General features: G+C 43.5%; 1 protein-coding gene across 1 annotated transcript in view; it reads left to right on the forward strand.

The window, feature by feature from the left end:
* The window catches only part of CPNE4 (copine 4), a 508,892-nt gene that overhangs the window by 430,552 nt on the left and 56,824 nt on the right, over window positions 1-21,516 (forward strand). Inside the window, exon 10 of the mRNA XM_040353037.1 lies at window positions 5,009-5,068. Coding sequence (XP_040208971.1) covers window positions 5,009-5,068 — 60 coding nt within the window. The remainder of the gene's footprint in view (window positions 1-5,008; window positions 5,069-21,516) is intronic.

The following is a 21,516-nucleotide window of genomic DNA, read 5'->3' on the forward strand; positions in this document are numbered from 1 at the left end:
GTAAGATACATCACTCACTAACTACACTGCCCAGTGCCTATTCGAAAGAACGATACAAGTACGCAAATTTACGAACAGACAAAGGAACGGATTTACAAAACACACAAATGAAAATACGAACATACTAGGGGTGCAACGGATCGTCACCGATCCGTGATCCGAACGGGCCACCCCGTTCGGATCGGCACACCCCGCGATCCGCGGAGCGCTCCGGAGCCTAGGCCTAGGAAAGTCCCCGGCTTCGGCCTAGCTCCGGAGCGGCGGCCATCTTGCTCCACCCAGTCTGCTTGCCAGAGCCCAGCGTGACACGCCTCCACGCCTCCCCGGGGAGGCGTGTCACGCTGTGCACTGGGCTCTAGCAAGCTGAATGGGAATGTTAGCAGTGAAGCACTGGTGAGAGAGGAGGGGGGAAAAAAAAGAGCACAATAGCAATTCACAGGGGTGGATAAAAGAGGAAGCAGGTGATCCGAAAATGATCCGATCCGTGACTCCTGATCCGAGGATCGATCCGATCCGTGAGTTTTTTGATCCGTTGCACCCCTAGAACATACGAATGAAAATACGAACAGACAAAGGATTTAAAATACGGAATGCAAATCGTTCGTTATAGATGTCATTTTCGTTCTTTTGCTTTTTCGGTGTTTCGTATTTTAGTAAGATTGTCCAATCATACGTTCGTATTTTCGCTTGTTTTTTATTTTGCTTATTCGTAACTCCGTAATTTTCGTATTTTGGTTCTTTCAGCTTTTCGGATGTTCGAATTGATCGAATACTAACAAATTTGTACGAAAATCCATTCGTTACGAACGGGAACGCACATGTCTATGCAGAAATGAGCCTGATTTTGCACTTTCCAGCTTTAGTAAATAAACCCCATTGTGTACTTAAAAATGGGGTATGCCTGTATTTGCCTTCAGTAAATCAATCCCTATGTACATCTTCTTTTGATTTTGCTTCTCTTGTATAGTAGTGGGCAGACTCTTGAATCTGGCTTCTTATGGATTATAGTCGTTTTAACATGACCTAGTATACACAAATAGCTCTGCTAGACAGAGGCACATAGGGATTGATTGTAATTTACATAGCTGCACTTTGCATCATACGTTTCCCCAGAACTTAATAAATTTCTGCCATGAATTGTTCACTTTTAATGATGTCATTAAACTGGTTGTAAACCCTTACACACCTCTTTTCTGTACAGGTAAGTCTATAATAAGTCTTACCTGTAGGTACTGGAAATATCTCCTAAACCTGCACAGTTTAGGAGATATTTACCATATACGCTTGTAATGGCGTAATCGGTGCATGCACACTGAAGAAAGGACACGATCATGCCCTTTCTAAAGGCCCCTTGTTGAGACCGTCGGCACTAGTGCGCACGTGCGGGAGTGACGTCACATGACTCCGGTCATTCACAGAGCCAGAGTCCACAGCCCTGGAGGGGATAGAGGTAAAGATGTATGTGGCCACCAGCGGGGATATCACAAGCTTTATTTGCAGGTAAGTGCAGCATAATGGGCTAGTATGCAATGCATAGTAGCCCATTATGCTTTTACTTTGCAGTGGAAAAAATAGGAAGTAAAACCCATCAGGGTTTACTTCCTCTTTAATGCCCTGTACACACGATCGGTTCATCCGATGAAAACGGACCGATGGATTTTTTCATCAGATATCCAATGAAGCTGACTTTCATCAGTCTTAACTACACACCATCAGTTAAAAAAACGATCGTGTCAGAACGCGGCGACGTAAAACACAACGACGTGCTGAGAAAAATGAAGTTCAAAGCTTCCGAGCATGCGTCGACTTGATTCTGAGCATGCGTTGATTTTTAACCAATGGATTTCCCCACAGACGATCATTTTTTTTCTATCGGTTTTTTAACCATTAGATAATTTTAAAACAGGTTCTACATTTTTTCACAGATGGGAAAAAAACTTATAGGGCCCACTCACGATCGGTTTGTCTGATGAAAACGGTCCATCAGACCGTTTTCATCAGACGAACCGATCGTGTGTACGCGGCATTAGTGTTTTAATCCAAAACACAGAGGTAGGAACCACTTGGGTTTCCTAGTATTTTGGGATAAGCTGTTGCTATTATACAGTATATACTGATATAAAATCCAGAGATTTCATGTTTCTTAAAACAAGATCATCTGTCAAAACACATAGTCAACTGTATCACAAAGCAAAATCAGATTAGGTTGTTTATGAAGTAGAAGAACCATATTTAGTTTATCACTTGTTCCATTCGAATAATTTCACTGTGATTTTGTTTTGCTGTGAATGACAATACATCTATATTTCCTTCTTGTCATCCTCTGTTACTTTATATAAAGTAGAACTATGTGGACCATGAAATAATGTGATAAAACAATGTTTTTCACCAATGCATTACTGCATTGTGTTTACAGCAGCTTCCAGCTTCCAAAACTTTGGAGTTTAAAGAGGAACTTCCCCCTTATCATAATAATGACAAGGCACCTTTAACCACTAGGGGTCCGCGCTATAGTCAAATGACGGCTACAGCGCAGACCTGAAAAGCCAAGTGGACGTCAATTGACGTCCGCCCCTTTGCGCGTTCCCCGCGCGCGCTCCAGAGCGCGCAGCGGGGAACTTCTGTGCTGGCCATGTCCCTTGGACACAGCCAATTACAGATCGCCACGAACGGCCAATCAGAGTGGCCATTTGCTAGGCGATCTGTGCGGCCAATGAGAGATGATCTCATATGTAAACATATGAGATAATCTCTCATTGCCGTTTTACACAGAGACAGCGGTGCTGTCTCTGGAGAGGAGACCGATCTGTGTCTCTTGTACATAGGGACATAGATCGGTCACCCCACCCAGTCACCCCCCCTCCACCTACAGTTAGAACACAATGCAGGGATACATTTAACCCCTTCCTCACCCCCTAGTGTTAACCCCTTCAATGCCAGTCACATTTATACTGTAATTAGTGCATATTTATAGCACTGATCGCAGTATAAATGGGATTTATTGGGATAAGGTGGCACTAATGGGCACCAATGAGGTGGCACTGATGTGGTGGCATTGATGATGGGCACCAATATGCGGCACTGATGGGCGGCATGGATGGGCACTGATGGGCGGCACGGATAGGTGGCACAGATGGGCACAGATAGGCGGCACGGATGGGCAGGGATAGGCGGCACGGATGGGCAGGGATAGGCGGCACGGATGGGCAGGGATAGGTGGCACGGATGGGCAGGGATAGGCGGCACGGACAGGCAGGGATAGGCGACATGTATGGGCACTGATAGGTGGCATGGATGGGCACTGATAGGCGGCATGGATGGGCACTGATAGGCGGCATGGATGGGCATAGATGGGCACTAACTAATGTGTTGTACTAATGGATGCCAATCAGTGCCAAACAATGCCTGCCAATCAGTGATGCCCATTGTGGGCACTGATTGGCATCCATTGTGGCACTGATTGGCATCCATTATGTGTCATCCCTGGTGGTCTAGGGTGGCATACCTTTGATTTAAATCCCTGGTGATCTAGTGGAATCCTTGGTGGTCCAGTGGGCATCCCTGGTGGTCCAGTGGGCATCCTCAGGGGGGGCTGTGCTGATAATCGATCAGCACAAAACCCCCTGTCAGAGGAGCAGCCGATCGTCTCTCCTCTACTCACGTCTGACAGACATTACCGGCTTTTGCTGTTTACATCGTGATCAGCCGTGATTGGACGCGGCTGATCACGTGGTAAAGTGTCTCCGTGAGAGACACTTTACCTAGATCGGTGTTGCGGGGTGTCAGACTGACACCCTGCAACAATGATCGCTGCGATGCGCGCCCCTGGGGGGCGCGCAGCGGCTCAGAATCCTGAGGACGTCATATGACAACCACTTTTCTTTGTTTTCTTTGTCTGAATTTCTCACTTCCTATTCCTCCTCAGTAAGGTGTTCAGTAAGCTGTTCTAAATGACTTTCCACCACTCGGATGATGGTGGAAAGCTTACTGAGGAGAAACAGGAAGTGAGAAATTCAAACAAAGAAAAAAAACATTTAGAAGGGAAATCGAAGGAAAAGGTAAGTGAACCAACAATGCACTAGCTTAAAGGAACCTATTTAGAAAATAAAAGATGAACCTTTACAACCCCTTCAACATTATTCTCATGGTGGCCATTTTTACTAAGGGCAGACGACTACATCTCCCGTTACTTCCTTAAAGTCTTCCTAGATCTCTGGTTCTGCATCCTGGAATATGTGAGAGAAAGTTTCCGGGATGCAGCTGTAAGGCCAGGGTAACATCACCAGTGTCTTAAGCCTCGTACACATGACCGAGAAACTCGACGGTCGAAACACATCGTTTTCCTCATCAAGTTCCTTGTTAGGCTGTCGAGGAACTTGACAAGCCAATTTTCTCCATTCCCGTCGAGGAAATAGAGAACTTGCTCTCTTTTTGGCTCGTCGAGTTTCTCGACAGTTTTCTCAACGAAAATGTACACACGACCGGTTTCCTCTGCAAAAATATATCTCCCAGCAAGTTTCTTGCTGGTTTTTGCCGAGAAACTCGGTCGTGTGTACAAGGCCTGAAAGAAACCAGTATGTGGAAAACCAATAATTGTAAATAAATGTAAGATGATTTTGTATCAGCATGCAGAGCTATATGCTGCTATGGTTTTAGTGAAAGGGGAGAAATGTCCACTAGAAGGGATACCCCTTATTGGTTAATTTACACTTTTAAGGATGATTTCTCTAAAAACAGGAAACTTTTAAAACACATTTTTATTGCAGCATTTCTGATAGAAATTAGTTATCTTTTTGTTGTAGAATTTTCTGTTTCTTGTAAATTATAATTTATCTAGTAAATAGAATCCACAGATAAGAACTGATAATATCACTATTGTTGCCTGTTTTTATGTCATTTTTTTGTTCCACTGTCATCTTCTATTTAGCTTCTGTTTTTTACATAATTAATTATGCAAATGAAAATTAGATATTCTCATTTAATTAGCATTTATTTCATTTTCTTACAGATTCACAAAATGCATTCATTTTTAGACTATATCATGGGTGGATGTCAAATCCAGTTTACAGTAAGTTGTGTTCTTCTTTTCAATGTTTTGCATAAATAAAAACTCAGTGTCAGTAAAAATATTATGCAGCGGAATTCTGTTTGTTACATTTTAAACATATTCCTTAGAATAGGAAGAAGTTATTTTTGCTTTTTGCAAAGTACTGTACATGCTGGAATATTTGTGAAGTAGCTATCAGGTTTACCTCATTAAAATGGAGAGTTTATATTATTAATTATAACTAAAAAAAATTAAAAAAAATTAAATGAAAGTGATTGTAAACCCATATATTTTTTTTTAAAATAATAAACATGTTATACTTAGAGCCGGTTCACACTGGGGCGGCACGACTTCGGGGGCGACTCGGCAAGGCGTCCTGAAGACGACTTCAGAGGCGACTTGCAAAATGACTTCTGTATAGAAGTCAATGCAAGTCGCCCCCAAAGTCGTACAAGAACCTTTTTCTAAGTCGGAGCGACTTGCGTCGCTCCTATTAGAACGGTTCTATTGAATACAATGGGACGCGACTTGTCAGGCGGCTGTGAACCGGCTCTTACCTGTGATCGGTTATATTTTGGTTCCGCTCAAAGTAGAGGTGAACGCATATTCCTGTGACCCAGAGCAGAGGCTTGTCCTCATACTAATTTAGAGGGCTAGTAAATGTACAAAAGAAATTATCACTACTACTCCCGAACATGACCCCATGATTAAGCAAAGGTGGGTGGGGCAAAAGGCATCAGGGTGTGTGGTTTGGTGGAGACATGTAGCCGCTCTTTAGCATTTATTCACCTGGGCTAGTTGGGAGTAGTGGAAATCCTTTCCACTTTACATGTTATACTCACCTGTTGATGGTTTTGCACAGAGCAGCCCCGATCCTCCTCTTCTTTGGTCCCCCACTGCTGCTCCTGGCTCCTACCCCCTGCAGAATGCCCACTATAGCAAATTAAGTGTTGTGGGGTCACTTGTGCAGCCTCGCTCCTGAGCCGACTCTGTGTGACCATATACATACAAATTGCATCTTGTCCCCACCCTCCGCTCCCTCCTCACTGGCTGTGATTCACTCTAAACCTATGAGGAGGGAGAGAGCCACTGCTCTCGTGCACAGTGCTGGATCAAGATCAGTATAGGCGTGTGCACAGGGTGTGCCATGTGTGCCTGGGCACACCCTAATCACACTGTGCTGGGCAGATTCCCCCTGCTGCTTGGCTGCAGAGAAATAAACTGTTTCTGATCTCTGTCCTCAATCCCTTCCTTTGTCTCACAACCCCTGATATTTCACCAAAGCCCCTAATGGGGCACCTATTTTTTTTTATAAAAAACAATAATAAAAAAAGACTGTAAAAAAATATTATAAAAAATAATGCAATTGTAAATATGTAATAATAATATAAAAAATAAACTACTGACACCAACCTCTGCCCTACTTACACCAACCTCTGCCCTACTGACATTGTCCACTGCCCTACTGCCCTATATATTTTTATACACACGCACATGTGTGTTTGAGTGTTTGAGTTTTAGGGTGCACACCCCAATACAATATGCTGCGCACACCTATGAAGATCAGGGTCAGTTAAGTATAATTGGGGATGCTGGGCAGGGAAGCTGCACTCAAAATTAATACATTAGGGTAAAAAACATTCAGCTTTTAGAACCCTTTTAAGTCATATGCAGCATTGCATTACTTTAAAAAGTATTCCCTTGCAGTGGTGCTGCTTATTTTTGTCTAGGGGAGAGGAGAAGAGTTTTCTATATCTGATCCTCCACTCCCCCTGCAGATGGTGCTCTCCCATGCTCCGGTGGTGGACTGTCCCTCGGTGTAATCACATCTAAAGCAAGGCTATGGGCCCTGCTTTGGCCTTAATGATGTCAGGACCCTAGACCACTGGAGCTTGGAGGAGAAGAAGCTGCAAGGAACATTCTAGCTGCAAGGAGGAGTGGAGGTTCAGGTAAGTAAATTGTTTTTTTGTTCCCCTAAACCAAAATAAGCAATTAACTATTGTACAGATCTGGTAGAAATACACAAAGCAAAGCACACTGTACTTGCCAAATATGCTGCAGAAATCTCCCTCTACTGAGTCTGGCTGCAACCATTTTAACTGTGGACCGCAGAAGCTGCTGCCTGTTCACTTCCTGGATTTACACATTGGCACAACTCCAGCTCTGCGGCTCTCATTGGCCCCCTTTTGACTTATCCCCCCTGCCTTCCTGGCAAACTCTCACAAGAGTGAGGGAGAGATCTGTGCATGATGTCATAAGCCTAGGCTAAATGACCAGACAAGAAACGGGAAGTGGGTTGTTTAAGGTATTTACTGGCAGAAAAAAATGTTTTACTATCCAAAGTTAAAATGACAAGGCCAGAATATTTAATAGATGAAAAGTTGAAAAAATGGACTGAAGGTCCGCTTTAAGTTTACTTCTGGATACTGACTCTACTAAATATGGTCTGGGCATCTAAGTTTTAATAACTGATGATCATTAAAGGGTTACCACACAAGTCACTAGGGATGAGAAAATTAAGAAAAAGGTTATGCTGCTGATTTTCACATTTGTAAAATGGTGCGATCCAATCAGCAAACACCAGTGCATACCAATCTGCTTGTTCAACTTTGTCCATTGAGGCAAAACAGTGACAAAAATGTTTTCACTTTGCCTTACAGTCATAGATTCAGGGTTTACCTCTCAGAGGCAAGGGCAGGACTTGTATAGAAACAGTGGGCCAGATTCACAGTGAGAGTACGCCGGCGTATCTACTGATACGCCGGCGTACTTTCAAATTTGCCGCATCGTATCTTTATTTTGAATTCTCAAACAAAGATACGACGGCATTTGGCTAAGATCCGACAGGCGTACGGCTTCGTACTCCTTCGGATCTTAGGATGCAATACTTCGGCGCCCGCTGGGTGGAGTTCGCGTCGTTTTCCGTGTAGGGTATGCTAATTAGCTGTTTACGGCGATCCACGAAGCTACGCGCGCTCGTCGCATTCTCTTACGTCGGCTTTTCCCATCGTAAAGTTACGTATGCTATTTCAATGGCTTATATTTAGACTAGCCATGTTAAAGTATGGCCGTCGTTCCCGCGTCGAATTTTGAATTATTTTTTTTGCGTAAGTCGGACGGGAATAGGAAAGGATGTAACGCACGTCGCCGTTCAAAAAATTACGTCGGTGCGACATCATTTCGCGCAAAGCACGGCGGGAAATTACAAAACGGAGCATGTTCAGTACGTTCGGCGCGGGAACGCGCCTAATTTAAATGATACACGCCCTATTTGAATTAGGCGGGCTTGCGCCGGACGGATTTACGTTACAAGTTTACAGGCAAGTGCTTTGTGAATCAAGCACTTGCGCTGAAAACTTGCGGCGGTGTAACGTAAATGGGATACGTTACGCCGCCGGAATTCTACGTGAATCTGGCCCTGTATGCTCAGAGCCCTCAGTCATATTAAATGGACCTGCAAATAACTACAATTTAAAAACAAATTAAAACGCTGCTGACTCTGGAGCGCCAGCATGGGACCCGAGAAGAGGAGGATCTGGCTGCTCTGTGCAAAAACACTGCACAGGGCAGGTAAGTATAACATGTTTGTTATTTAAAAATCAAAAAAACAAGGCTTTAATACTGCCTTTTTGGGAGAAAGGCAAGCGAAGGCACCTTTATAATAACTTTAATGCCCTGTACACACGATCGATCAATCCGATGAGAATGGTCTGATGGATTTTTCCATCAGTTAACCAATGAAGCTGACTGAGGCCCCGTACACACGGCCGAGGAACTCGACGTGCCAAACACATCGAGTTCCTCGGCCAGTTCAGCACTGAAGCCGCCGAGGAGCTCGGCGGGACGAGAGCTCCCATAGAACAACAAGGAAATAGAGAACATGTTCTCTATTTCCTCGTCGAGCTCCTCGTCGGCTTCCTCGGCCGAAAGTGTACACACGACCAGTTTCCTCGGCAGAATTCAGCCAGAAACTCGGTCGGAAGCTGAATTCTGCCGAGGAAACTGGTCGTGTGTACGGGGCCTGATGGTCAGTCGTGCCTACACACCATCAGTTAAAAAAACGATCGTGTCAGAACGCGGTGACGTAAAACACAACAATGTGCTGAAAAAAACAAAGTTCAATGCTTCCAAGCATGCGTCGACTTGATTCTGAGCATGCGTGGATTTTTACCGATGGACGTGCCTACAAACGATAAATTTTTTTCTATTGGTTAGGTATCCATCGGTTAATTTTGAAACAAGTTTCACAATTTTTAACCGATGGATAAATAACCGATGGGGCCCACACACGATCGGTTTGGTCTGATGAAAACGGTCCATCAGACCGTTCTCATCGGATTGACCGATCGTGTGTACGCGGCATAAGAGGTAATCAGTACATATTTTGCATGCATGCCCTTAAAGGGGTTGTAAAGGAATTTTTTTTTTTCATAATAAGCGTCCTTTACCTGCAGACATTCCTCTTTTCACTTCCTCATTGTTCGTTTTTGCTCAGAAGTTGCTCTATTTCTTCTCTGTTCTGTTCACTTCCTGCTTGTCTGATTTTTACTCACCACCGTGAAGGGAGGCTTTACTGCGGTGGTCAGTAACGTGCTTGCCCCCTCCTGGGAACTACATCTGTGCGGCAGGATGCTCTCTACGTGTTAGGCCCCATACACACGACCGAGTTTCTCGGCAGAATTCAGCCAGAAACTCGATCGGAGCTGGATTCTGCCGAGAAACTCGGTCGTGTGTACACTTTTCAGCGAGGAAGCCGACGAGGAACTCGTCGGGCCGAATAGAGAACATGTTCTCTATTTCCTCGTTGTTCAATGAGGAAAGTCGGCCCGCAGAGATTCTCGGCGGCTTCAACACTGAACTCGACGAGGAACTCGACGTGTTTGGCACGTCGAGTTCCTCGGACGTGTGTACAGGGCCTTAGAGGCTTCAAGGCGGTGTGAATTACTGGGCGTGCCGCAATGCATACTGGGAAATGTAGTTCTTACATGAACGAGCGCCGCAAAAGGGGAAGTGAATGAGAGAACAGAAACTAGAACGTCGGAGGTGATATAGATGAAGGAATTTAATAGGTACTTACTTTAACAGAATCATTACACTATTCTGTCTGTCTACCTTGCAGACATTAATTTTAGGCAACATTTTTTTTTTCCTTTACAACTCCTTTAACATCATATTACATCTAAGGCTAGGTCTGCTTCAAAGAGTCTTTGCAAAATGGTCTGCTGTGTTTTAGACTAAATCACTGTAATTCAAATAGCTGTTCAGATATTACTATAAATGACTGCGCAGCAAGTTACCCAAATGAATGGAGATATCTGAACAGTAGCTATTTTTGCAGACAAAATTGCACTGTGAGAGCATTGAGTGCTTCTTTGTGGCACATTGCTTGCATTGACAATTTATTTTATATTTTTCTGTCAAGGAACAGCACAGTTGTATGGTAATAGAAGAAGCAGCAGCTGCGCAGAACAGGGCGTTTGATGAGAAAAATAACTAGGGTGATAAGCAAAGGTTTCTGAAGAGCCTGTAAAGACGTTCCCGCTAATTTAAAGCATTAATGAGAACTTCTTCACTGTCATGCTGTGCTCTCCAGTTGCTCTATTGTACTCGTACAGTTTGTGGTAATAATAACTAACTATTAAACACACCACTAATGTGCCCATTTTGTTTCAGGAGTCTTCCTAAAGCTTTTATGTTAAAAAGAATTTGATCAATATTAGTGATTCCAGAGACATTCCAGATCCTAACCATTAATGGATGTTTTCATCCTAGTGAAGGGTCTCCAGCTGTGTGCTATGTGCTATGTAACAACACAGAATCCTGCTACTTTTTTCTTCTTGTTGCTTGCAAAACATGAGATGCCTTGATTAAAAGGAATATTTTTTGTGAACAGAAAAACTGAAACATTTATTATGAATTGTATACAAACAAAGAAAGCACTTTTGTCGAATATGAGCATTAAGATAAGAACTATGGGGGTAATCTACAAAGATCCGGCGTAACTTAATTTTTCCCATTTAAGTTACACTGCCTTAAAATTTCTACCTAAGTGCCCGATCCACAAAGCACTTACCTAGAAATTTTTGGCTGTGTAACTTAAATTCCGCCGGCGCAAGGCGTTCCTATTTTCATGGGGGCGATTCCCATTTAAATAAGGCACGCTCCCGCGCCAGCCATACTGCGCATGCTCGTGACGTCATTTTCCCGACGTGCATAGCGCTAAATTACGTTACGCCGAGCTTTGTGGATTGCGACGGGTCAATAAAGTTGCGTCGAAAAAAAAAAAAAATACGGCGCGAAAAAAAAAATTCAAAACAAAAAAAAAATTGCGTCGCTGGACAGAAGGGTCTGTTTTTACATGGTGTAAACAGTTTACACTTTGTAAAAGCAGCCCTAATTTTGCGTTTGCAAACTAAAACTTACGGAGAAAAAACGAAGCTGAAAAGCTTGTGGATCTCCGTAAGTGCTAATTTGCATACCCGAGGCGGCATTTCGACACGAAATGCCCCCAGCGGCGGATGCGGTACTGCATCCTAAGATCCGGCAGTGTAAGTCCCTTACACATGCCGGATCTTCTGCCTAACTATGGAAAACTGATTCTGTGGATCAGTTCCATAGTTAGAAACAGGGATACGACGGCGTAACAGCAGTTACGCCGGCGTATCCCTTTTGAGGATCTGGCCCTATAAGGGGAATCTGAAGAGTGGATTCTGTTTTTGTTGATAGGAAAAAGTGTAAAGCTGGCCAGACACTAGTAGAATTTTGTTTAAAATATTTCATTTTAACCACTTAAAGGGGTTGTGAACAAATTTTTTTTTTTTTAAATAACAAACATGTTATACATACCTTACCTCCACTGTGCAGCTCATTTTGCACAGTGTGGACCCGATCCATGTCTTCTGGGGTCCCTCGGCGGCTGTCTCTGGTCCTCCTTGCAACAACTCCACACATTCATGCGAGCTCCCTTGCATTGTGTGAAGTCCATTCAGGGGCGCTTCCATGATACAGCAAACGGCCATAGCCGCTCACTGTATCACTCGGCCCTGCCCCTCGGTGCACCGCGTCATTGGATGTGATTGACAGCAGCGCCAGCCAATGGCTGCGCTGCTTTAAATCCATCCGCTCTAGCCAATCAACAGCCAGGCTGAGCGGCGAAGAGAATGTCGGGGGCCGAGCACGGGACTTTCGAGGGGTCAGGTAAGCATAACGGGGGGCCGGGGCTGTATAGTCGGAAGTTTTTTCACCTTAATGCATAGAATGCATTAAGGTGAAAAAACTTTTACCTTTACAACCCCTTTAAGGACCAGACAAGTTAAAATATTATTTTGCTAGAAAATTACTTAGAACCCCCAAATATTATATATATATATATATATATATATATATATATATATATATATATATATATTTCTAACACCCTAGAGAATAAAATGGCGGCCGTTGCAATACTTTACGTCACACCGTATTTTCGCAGCGGTCTTACAAGTGCACTTTTTGGGGAAAATATAAGATAACAGTAAAGTTATGCCAAATATTTTTTTTTTTTTACATTGTTAAAGATAATATTACGCCAAGTAAATTGATACCCAACATGTTGCGCTTCAAAATTGCGCCCACTCGTGGAATGGCAACAAATTTTACCCTTAAAAATCTTCATAGGCGACGTTTAAAAAAATCTAGAGGGTTGCATGTTTTGAGTTACAGAGAAGGTCTAGTGCTGGAATTATTGCTCTCACTCTAACAATTGTGGTAATACCTCACATGTGGGTTTTGAACACAGTTTTCATATGCAAGCGCTATTCATGTATGCGTTCACTTCTGCACGCCATCTCGTCGGGACAGGGCGCGTTAAAAAATATATATATCATTTTTTCTTATTTCTTTAACTTTCTTTTACACTGTTCTTTTAAAAATAATAATTTCTGTCACGTTTATTCTTATTACAGGAAATGTAAACATCCTATGTAATAAAAAAATGGCAGGACCTCTTGAATATGAGATCTGTGGTAAAAAAAAACTCAGATCTCATATTTACACTAAAATGCAATTAAAAAAAATGTTCCTTTAAGAGCTATGGATGGAAGTGATGTTTTGACGTCGCTTCTGCCCAGAAATGGTATGGGTGGGGGCCATCTTCCTCTCACTCAGCTCCATGCCAAGCAGGGAAAAGGACCCGATCGCCTCCACCACTGGAGGGAGCTCCAGTAAACGGCAGAGGGCACCGGAGCGTGGGGGGAGGACAATCTCCTGCCACCAATAAAGTGATCTTGTGGTGAATCAGACCACTTTTATCTGACGGCGGACCTCCTGCTGAAAAAGTGGATACAGGAGTTATGGTATATATATATATATATATATATATATATATATATATATATATATATATATATATATATATATATATATATATATATATATATATATATTTTTTTTTTTTTCATTTTTGCTATTAAGCATACTCCAATAATTTTTTTTTTTTTAAAAATCTAATTTCTTCATCAATTTAGGCAATTTAGGCATGTACAGTATTCTGTTACATATTTTTGGTAAAAAAAAAAACAATAAGCATATAGCGATTGGTTTGCACAAAAGTTATCACTTCTACAAACTATGGGATATTTTCATGTCATTTTTTTTTACATTTTTACTAGTATCAGCGATTAGAGATTTTTAGCGGGGCTGCGACATTGCAGCGGACAAATCTGACACTTAGACACCTTTAACAATGGGGCAGTGCGGGTGTTAGGGTAAAGTTTTAGCGGTGCTTTACCACTGTTATTGCTTTTTGCCAGCTACCGGGGGGTTTTAACCCCCACTAGCGACCGTTAACATGTAGTACCCATGTTGTGGCACTGCCAAAGCGCTTTGCAGGTGCTTCATTTCAATGGGCAGAGCATTTTGGAAACCGTGTATGCGCCGCTTCCGCATCGCCCCAAAGATGTTGCTTGCGGGCCTTTTTTCCCATCCTGCAAGTGCATCGCCCCAGTGTGAAAGCCGGTGGCTTGAGAGGCGCCTGAACAGGCACTATTTTTAGCGCTAAAACTCCCAAAAAGCGCCTCAGTGTGAAAAAGGTCTAAGTGTCACTGGTCTTGGGGACCAGTGACACTAATACAGTGATCAGTGCTAGAAAATTAACTCTCACTGTACTAATGACACTGGCAGGGAAGGGGTTAACATCAGGGGCGCTCAAAGGGTTAAATGTGTTCCTAAGGAGTTATTACTACCTTTGTAGAGGGGTGGCTTAACTGGAGGAAGAGAGAGATCTGTGTTCCTGCTTAGCAGAAACACAAGTTCTCCATCTTTCTCTCTGACAGAACGACGATCTGCCTTGTTTATGATTATCACCGTTCTGCCTCTCTGGGGAACGATTGCAGTTAGACGGCAGACATCGTGTCCTCCGGACCCAATGATAGGCTTCCCCTCTTTTCAATCAGCGCGCGCGCCCCTAGTGTCTATTGCACAAAATGATGCAATAGAGCCGACCTGCCACAGTACATCTGCGGTAGGCGGTCAGGAAGTGGTTAATAGTTATTATTACCATAAACTCAACAAGTACAATCTAAATCAAAATGGCCATACATTTTTGCCAACAACGAACACGTTTTGGAAAGCCATCATGGTAAACATTTACACTCTACTTCTGAGCCATTCCTCAGCATTCCTAAATTCTTTGTTAACATTTTTAGGGTGCTAAGTCTGGGCTGTATGATGAGGGTAGAAGGTTGGTAAGATTCCACCTATCCCATGAAGGTATCACACACAAGCCTTTCACAATCCAAGAATGTCAATATTGTGAACCATACCTTGCTGAGTGATCTGCTAATCAGTCCTGCTGATCAGTTCATTAAGGCTTAGCCTACATTTTGCAAAAATAAAATAAAAAAATCACATACAGTATATTTACCAAAAAATGTGCATTTATTTTGAAAAATAGTCCTCTAGACCAGTGGTTCTCAACCTGGGGGTCGGGACCCCCTCGGGGGTCAAATGATGATTTGCCAGGGGTCACCAAATCCTGGGCTGTTCTTGAAGCCTGCACTGTTCTCCCAGGAAGGGAGATGATAAGAGGGGGAGGAACAAAGAAAAAGGGAGAGAAAGGAAAAAAAGAGAGAGCAAGGAAGACAGTCAGAGGGAGGGATGGGGGGAAAAAAGGAATTAGGATAGAGAGAGATGAAAGGGAAAGAAAGGAGAACAAAGAAAGAGTGGTACATCCTAAAATGTACTATAAGGGGTTTTAATATTGTATGAGTGGAAGGCACTCAGGAAGAGCTAAATGTCCGCGGGTTAGGGGCGCAAATTACTTGTCTTGCCTTGGGTGCTTTCAACCCTCGCTATGAAAATAATTTTACTGTTAGGCCTCGTACACACGAGGGGGCATGTCCGCTCAGAGATTTCGGTCTGATGGGTGTACACACCATCAAACCGAAATCCGCGCGGACAGGATACGCGGTGACGTGGCCGCGCCATCGCCGCGACGATGACGCAGCGACATGCGCGACCCTGGAAGGTCAATGCTTCCACGCATGCGTCGAATCACTTCGACGCATGCGAGGGCTTTCGGCCGAGCGGACATGTCCGGTAAGTCGTACAGACGACCGAACATGTCAGACGAACAGGCTTCCAGTGGACATGTTTCTTAGCATGCTAAGAAACATCCGTCCGCTGTAAACCTGTCCGATCCGCCAGAAAATTGTCTGGTCGGCCGTACACACGACCGAACATGTCTGCTGAAACTGGTCCGCGGACCAGTTTCAGCAGACATGTTCGGTCGTGTGTACGAGGCCTTAGGGTTCCCCACAACTTGGGAAATTTTATCAAGGGGTCACGGCACTAGAAGGTTGAGAACCACTGCTCTAGACTATTCCTGCAGCTTCCTTACTATACCAATGTACAGGCTTTTAGCTGGAAAGATGAAGAAAGTGTCAATGGACTCTGAGTGTGGTGATCAAAGCACTTGTGTTCTTTTGAGAACTACAAATCTGTGGTACCAGATGAGACTTGTAGTTTATTCATTCACAGATCTCTATTAAGGAATGATGTGGCTGTGCAGTTGGAGTTCCATATAGCTGTGCCAAATTCAAATATGACAACTTCTGCAGGGGAGAACAACCCCTGCAGGCTGTCAGAGAGGGGGCCATTTGGGTGTGGTGGAGATCCGCTTGGCACCATGTGACACCCTAAATAAGTAAAAAAACACAAACAGAAGACACCTCTAAGTACAGTATTATCAGGATATTTTATTGCCTAAAAGGTTAAAAACACTAAAAGTGAAATAAGCTCATCCAACATCAAGTCCTGTCTCAATCCCAGACAGGTGACTCAGCAAGGGTGGCAGCGCTGAATAAGGGATCCCAGCCAGCAAGCGGTGGAAGGCCGTGTGGTTTTGTTCTAGGAGGAGCAGCCGTACTGACAGGACCAGCATTGAATGTAAGGACCCAGTAGTGTCATCAGAGTGGAGGGGACGCATTTTGGAGCATGCGTGAGCGCTCCTTCTTCGTGTCGTTGGCATGAAGAAGGGACGCTCACGCATGCTTCGAAACACTATGCACACAGCTTTCCACAGCTGGCTGGCTGGAATTTCTTATTCAGCGCTGCCATCCATGCTGAGACACCTGTCTGGGACTGAGACCGCAGGACTTGATGTTTGATAAGCTTATATACCTTTCACTTATAGTAAAAAAAAATGCATTTTAGGCAATAAAAAATATCCGGATAATACTGCACTTAGAGGCGCCTTCTGTTTGTGTTTATGCCTTATTCCTTATCAGAGATTTACTTCCCTCTTTTGAAGTGTTGCTGAAGTGTGTTTTTCAGGAATCTACTTGTCTGCTCTCCCTGTGTTGTGGATTAGTGCTTCTAGTCCAGTTTTCCCTGAATGCCCTACATGTAAGTAACATGTAACATGGCCTTAAAGGTGGAGTTAGCCTTTAACACATTTCTTGTGAAGTTTATCATGTCCTGAGACTACAGGAAAATGGCACCTGGCCGCACATAGGATAAGCAAACTGAAACGTTAAGATTGTAAAACATGAGGAGAACTGGCTTCAGTTGGAGGAACCCCCAAATGCATTTTATCCATGTGGGGCTTAATCATACCTATATTGGGGGGAGTTCCTTTATGAGTAGAACGCACCTCATTTCTTAGCTGGAGGATGTCCAGCTTCTTATTGGATATAATAACTCTTCTTTAATAACACTTCCCAAGAGCCAGACAATTGCTTGCATTAGGGCTAAGAGCTTTTGGAAGGAATTCTAAGGCAGGGTGCTGTGATGTTTTCAGGAAGCTATGTGCTTTTGGCTCAATCTTTTGCAAGGCACAGAGTTCAATTGCTTTATGTATTCTGGCTTCTCTTTTTTTTTCTGTACTTGCCATGAATCTTTGAGACTCTTACACACTTCCTCCCTTGAAAAAGTATTCATACCCCTTAAAAATTCTAAATTGTGTCATGTAATGTTACAACCTAAAACGTAAATGTATTTTATGTGGTAGACCAACACAAAGTGACACATAATTGTTAAGTAGAAGGAAAATGATAAATGGTTTTCCATTTTTTTTTTTCAAGATAAATATCTGAAAAGTGTGGGGTGAATTTGTACTTTGTAGAACAACCTTTCACTGCAATTACAGCTGCAAGTCTTTCTGGGTATGAGTATACCAGCTTTGCACATCTAAAGAGTGTAATTTTTGTCCATTCTTTTTTACAATAGCTCATGCTCTGTCAGATTGAATGGAGAGTGTCTGTGAATATCAATTTTCAAGTCTTGCCACCGAGTCTCAATTGGATTTAGGTCTGGACTTTGACTGGGCCATTCTAACACATGAATATGCTTTGATCTAAACTATTGCATTGTAGCTCTGGCTGTATGTTTAGGGTAATTTTCCTGCTGGAGGGTGAACTTCCTCCCCAGTCTCAAGTCTTTTGCAGACTCTAACAGGTTGTCTTCTAAGATTGCCCTGTATTTGGCTTCATCTATTTTCCCATCAACTCTGACCAGCTTCCCTCTCCCTGCTGAAGAAAAGCATCGCCATAACATGATGCTGCCACCACAATGTTTCATGGTGGGGATGGTGTGTCCAGGGTGATGGGCAATGTTAGTTTTCCACCACACATAGGGCTAGATTCATAGAGAGTTACGCCGGCGTATCAGTAGATACGCCGTCGTAACTCTGAATCTACGCCGTCGTAAATTTAAGCGTATTCTGGAAACCAAATACGCTTAAATTAGGCTAAGATACGCCGTCGTATCTTAGAGTGCATATTTACGCTGGCCGCTAGGTGGCGCTTCCGTCGATTTCAGCGTAGAATATGCAAATGAGCTGGATACGCCGATTCAGAAACGTACGTGCGCCCGGCGGATTTTTTTTTGTCGTCAGCGTAAGGCTTTTTTCGGCGTAACGTTACTCCTGCTATATGAGGCATAGCCAATGTTAAGTATAAACGTCGGGCCAGCGTCGAATTTTGCGTCGTTTACGTCGTTTGTGTAAGTTGTTTGCGAATAGGGCTTTGCGTAAATTACGTTCACGTCGAAAGCATTGACTATTTGCGATGTGATTAGGAGCATGCGCACTGGTATACGTTCACGGACGGCGCATGCGCCGTTCGTTATAGACGTCATTTACGTGGGGTCATGTTTTATTTACATAAAACACGCCCAACTCTTCTCAATTTAAATTTGGCGCGCTTACGCCGGCAGATTTACGCTACGTCGCCGTAACTTAGGGCGCAGGTTCTTTGTGAATCCAGCCCCAGCCTCACTAAGTTACGGCTGCGTAGCGTATCTGAGATACGCTATGCCCGCACAAACTATATGAATCTAGCCCATAGCATTTTGCTTTTAGGCCAAAAAGTTAAATTTTGGTTTCATCTGACCTGAGCACCTTCTTCCACATGTTTGCTGTGTTCCCCAAATGGCTTCTCACAATTTGCAAACGGGACTCCTTATGGCTTTCTTTCAACAATGGCTTTCTTCTTGCCACTCTGGCTTAAAGGACAGATTTGTCTCAACTAATGCCCGACTAGTAGTTGTCCTGAGCTGTGGATCTCTGCAGCTCCTATAGCGTTGCCATGGGCCTCTTGGCTGCCTCTCTGATTAATGCTCTCCATGCCTGGCCTGTCAGTTTAGGTGGACGGCCATGTCATGGTAGGTTTGCAGTTGTTAAAACAGAGTAAGTGCAGCGCAGTATAATCAGTCCGAAATAATAACAGAATGGTATTCCCAGATAATAATGTGATAGAGTTAGGCCCCGTACAGACGACCAAACATGTCTGCTGAAACTGGTCTGCGGGCCAGTTTCAGCAGACATGTTCAGTCGTGTGTAGGCCCGAGCGTGCAGGATTCCAGCAAACATTTGCCCGCCGGGCCTTTTCCCAGCGGACAAATATTCCTGGACTTGTTTTAAAACAGTCCGCTGGAATCCTGCCCGCTGGGACATGTTCGGTCGTCTGTACAGACCTACCGTACATGTCCGAGCGCCCGCCATCCCTCGCATGCGTCGAATGACTTCGACGCATGCGTGGAAGCATTTAACTGGCAGGCCCGCCCACGTCGCCGCGTCATTGTCGCGGCGACACCGCGTCATCGTCGCGGCAACACCGCGGACACGCCCCGCATATTGTTTACGCGCCGATTTCTGTACGATGGTTTCATCGTACATGTTTTCCCGTGTGTACACGGCCTTACAGTCCAAAGAAACGGTAAACAGCAAAATCCACAGAGTTTTTCACCAGTGCTGAAGAAGTCCACAATGAGTGACAATCCCTCCACCTCTGGTTTAAGTAATTACTCTCACTTTACAGCATAGACCCCGAGCGAACAGGTGGTCATGCAAGCAGGTCATAAATGGTCTCCTTATACTCAACAAGAGTGCCAGATCATAAAGTAAAAGAAAAGGATCTAAGTGCTTACTGCTTAATAACAGTAATATTCATTGATGGGTTTAAACCCATGCAGGGGAGGAGCTGTGTATGACATCACCCGCTGCCGTCTTTCAGAAGTGATATCCATGTCGGTTTTACATGCTGCATTTTACTGGTTTTAATGTATTTCGCATTTAAACCCATCAATAAATGATACTGTTATTAAGCAGTGAGCACTTAGATCCTTTTCTTTTACTTTATGATCTGGTGCTCTTGCTGAGTATAAGGAGATGTGAAAGAAGCCTATGGTCCGTGTTAACCTTTTCAGTTCTGCTTGCATGACCACCTGCTTGCGAACAGCTCAGGGGTCCAAAATGTTGAAAATTTCCAGGGGTATGAATAATTTTTCAAGGCACTGTATGGATGCACACAACCCGGCTTGGGAGTGTGCCTGCAAAAGGCCCTTTAGCACCCAGTTTGCAGAGGGTGCACTCGGAAGAAAAAGGTTCTGTTCCAGTGGCAACTGAAAAACAGTGACAACAGTGACCAGAATAAACAAAGACAGTGAATCTCCCAAGTAGAGACACAAATACAGCAATACAAACTTAACAAAGGGTTCCAACACTTCCTCACTGTATCAAAAACTAAAGCAAAAAGTCTTGACTGGGGATCCACTTTACCATGTACCATTAGCAGACTTTCATCTCTTGCACATGGTAATAAGCTGACATTTCTCACAGGTTATGTCCATCAATCTCTCTCAGTGGGAAAGCAGAACAGAGTGAAGCTGTTGCATCATCTTATTAGCATTCATTCATTCTTTACTTTGCAGTCAAAGCTGAATATATAAAATGCATAGGGCATTTGGGGGCAAATTGGCTCCTGTAGGTTGCTCCTAAGCTACTTCCAACCTCAGAAAACTCTTTAGCTAAGAGTACTCCCGTAAATGGTAAACTACACTTGTGAACAGTCCCCTTAACCGTTTTATCTCTATCTAAAAACTCATAATTGGCCAGGAGGATTCTGCTACATTCAGCAGTCTCCTCTCAGATATATTTACCAATTAGTGGCAGTCCATATAGCTTTCTCGTAATATTCAGATACATTCTGCATTTAAACTTCTTTCTCTCCTTGCATTTGGTTTAGTATCTAAGGGCTGTATGGTCCCATGAGATCTCTTAAATAACTTGGGTCAGATTGTGTAGCTTTCTACAGGTGAGAAGGTTGAATTGAAATTATCCTCCTTCCCATTTTACACATTTTACAGGCAAACAACGTACACTGAGAAGAATCCTTGTAAAATGGTAATGGTGTGATGGATTGCATAGCAGCCTGGCAGCTGCATCCTCTGCCACCTGCAATCAATATAAACTCAACTCTTTCTAGGAAAATCTTTGGCACAGAGCTCAAAAATAGTCTAGACATGAGGATACAAATTTTACAAATTAATTCTGTAATATTCTCATCCAGATTCAAGTGTTTGATCTTTGCAATACGCTTGATATAGAAGAAATGTCATTTGATGGTTGCTGGTTGACAGGCTCTTTAAAACACAGATTTCAATACAAAGTTAAATATATTACCATATATATAAAGTATAATAAATTACGC

This window comes from Rana temporaria, chromosome 5, assembly GCF_905171775.1.
Source record: "Rana temporaria chromosome 5, aRanTem1.1, whole genome shotgun sequence".
NCBI lineage: Eukaryota > Metazoa > Chordata > Amphibia > Anura > Ranidae > Rana > Rana temporaria.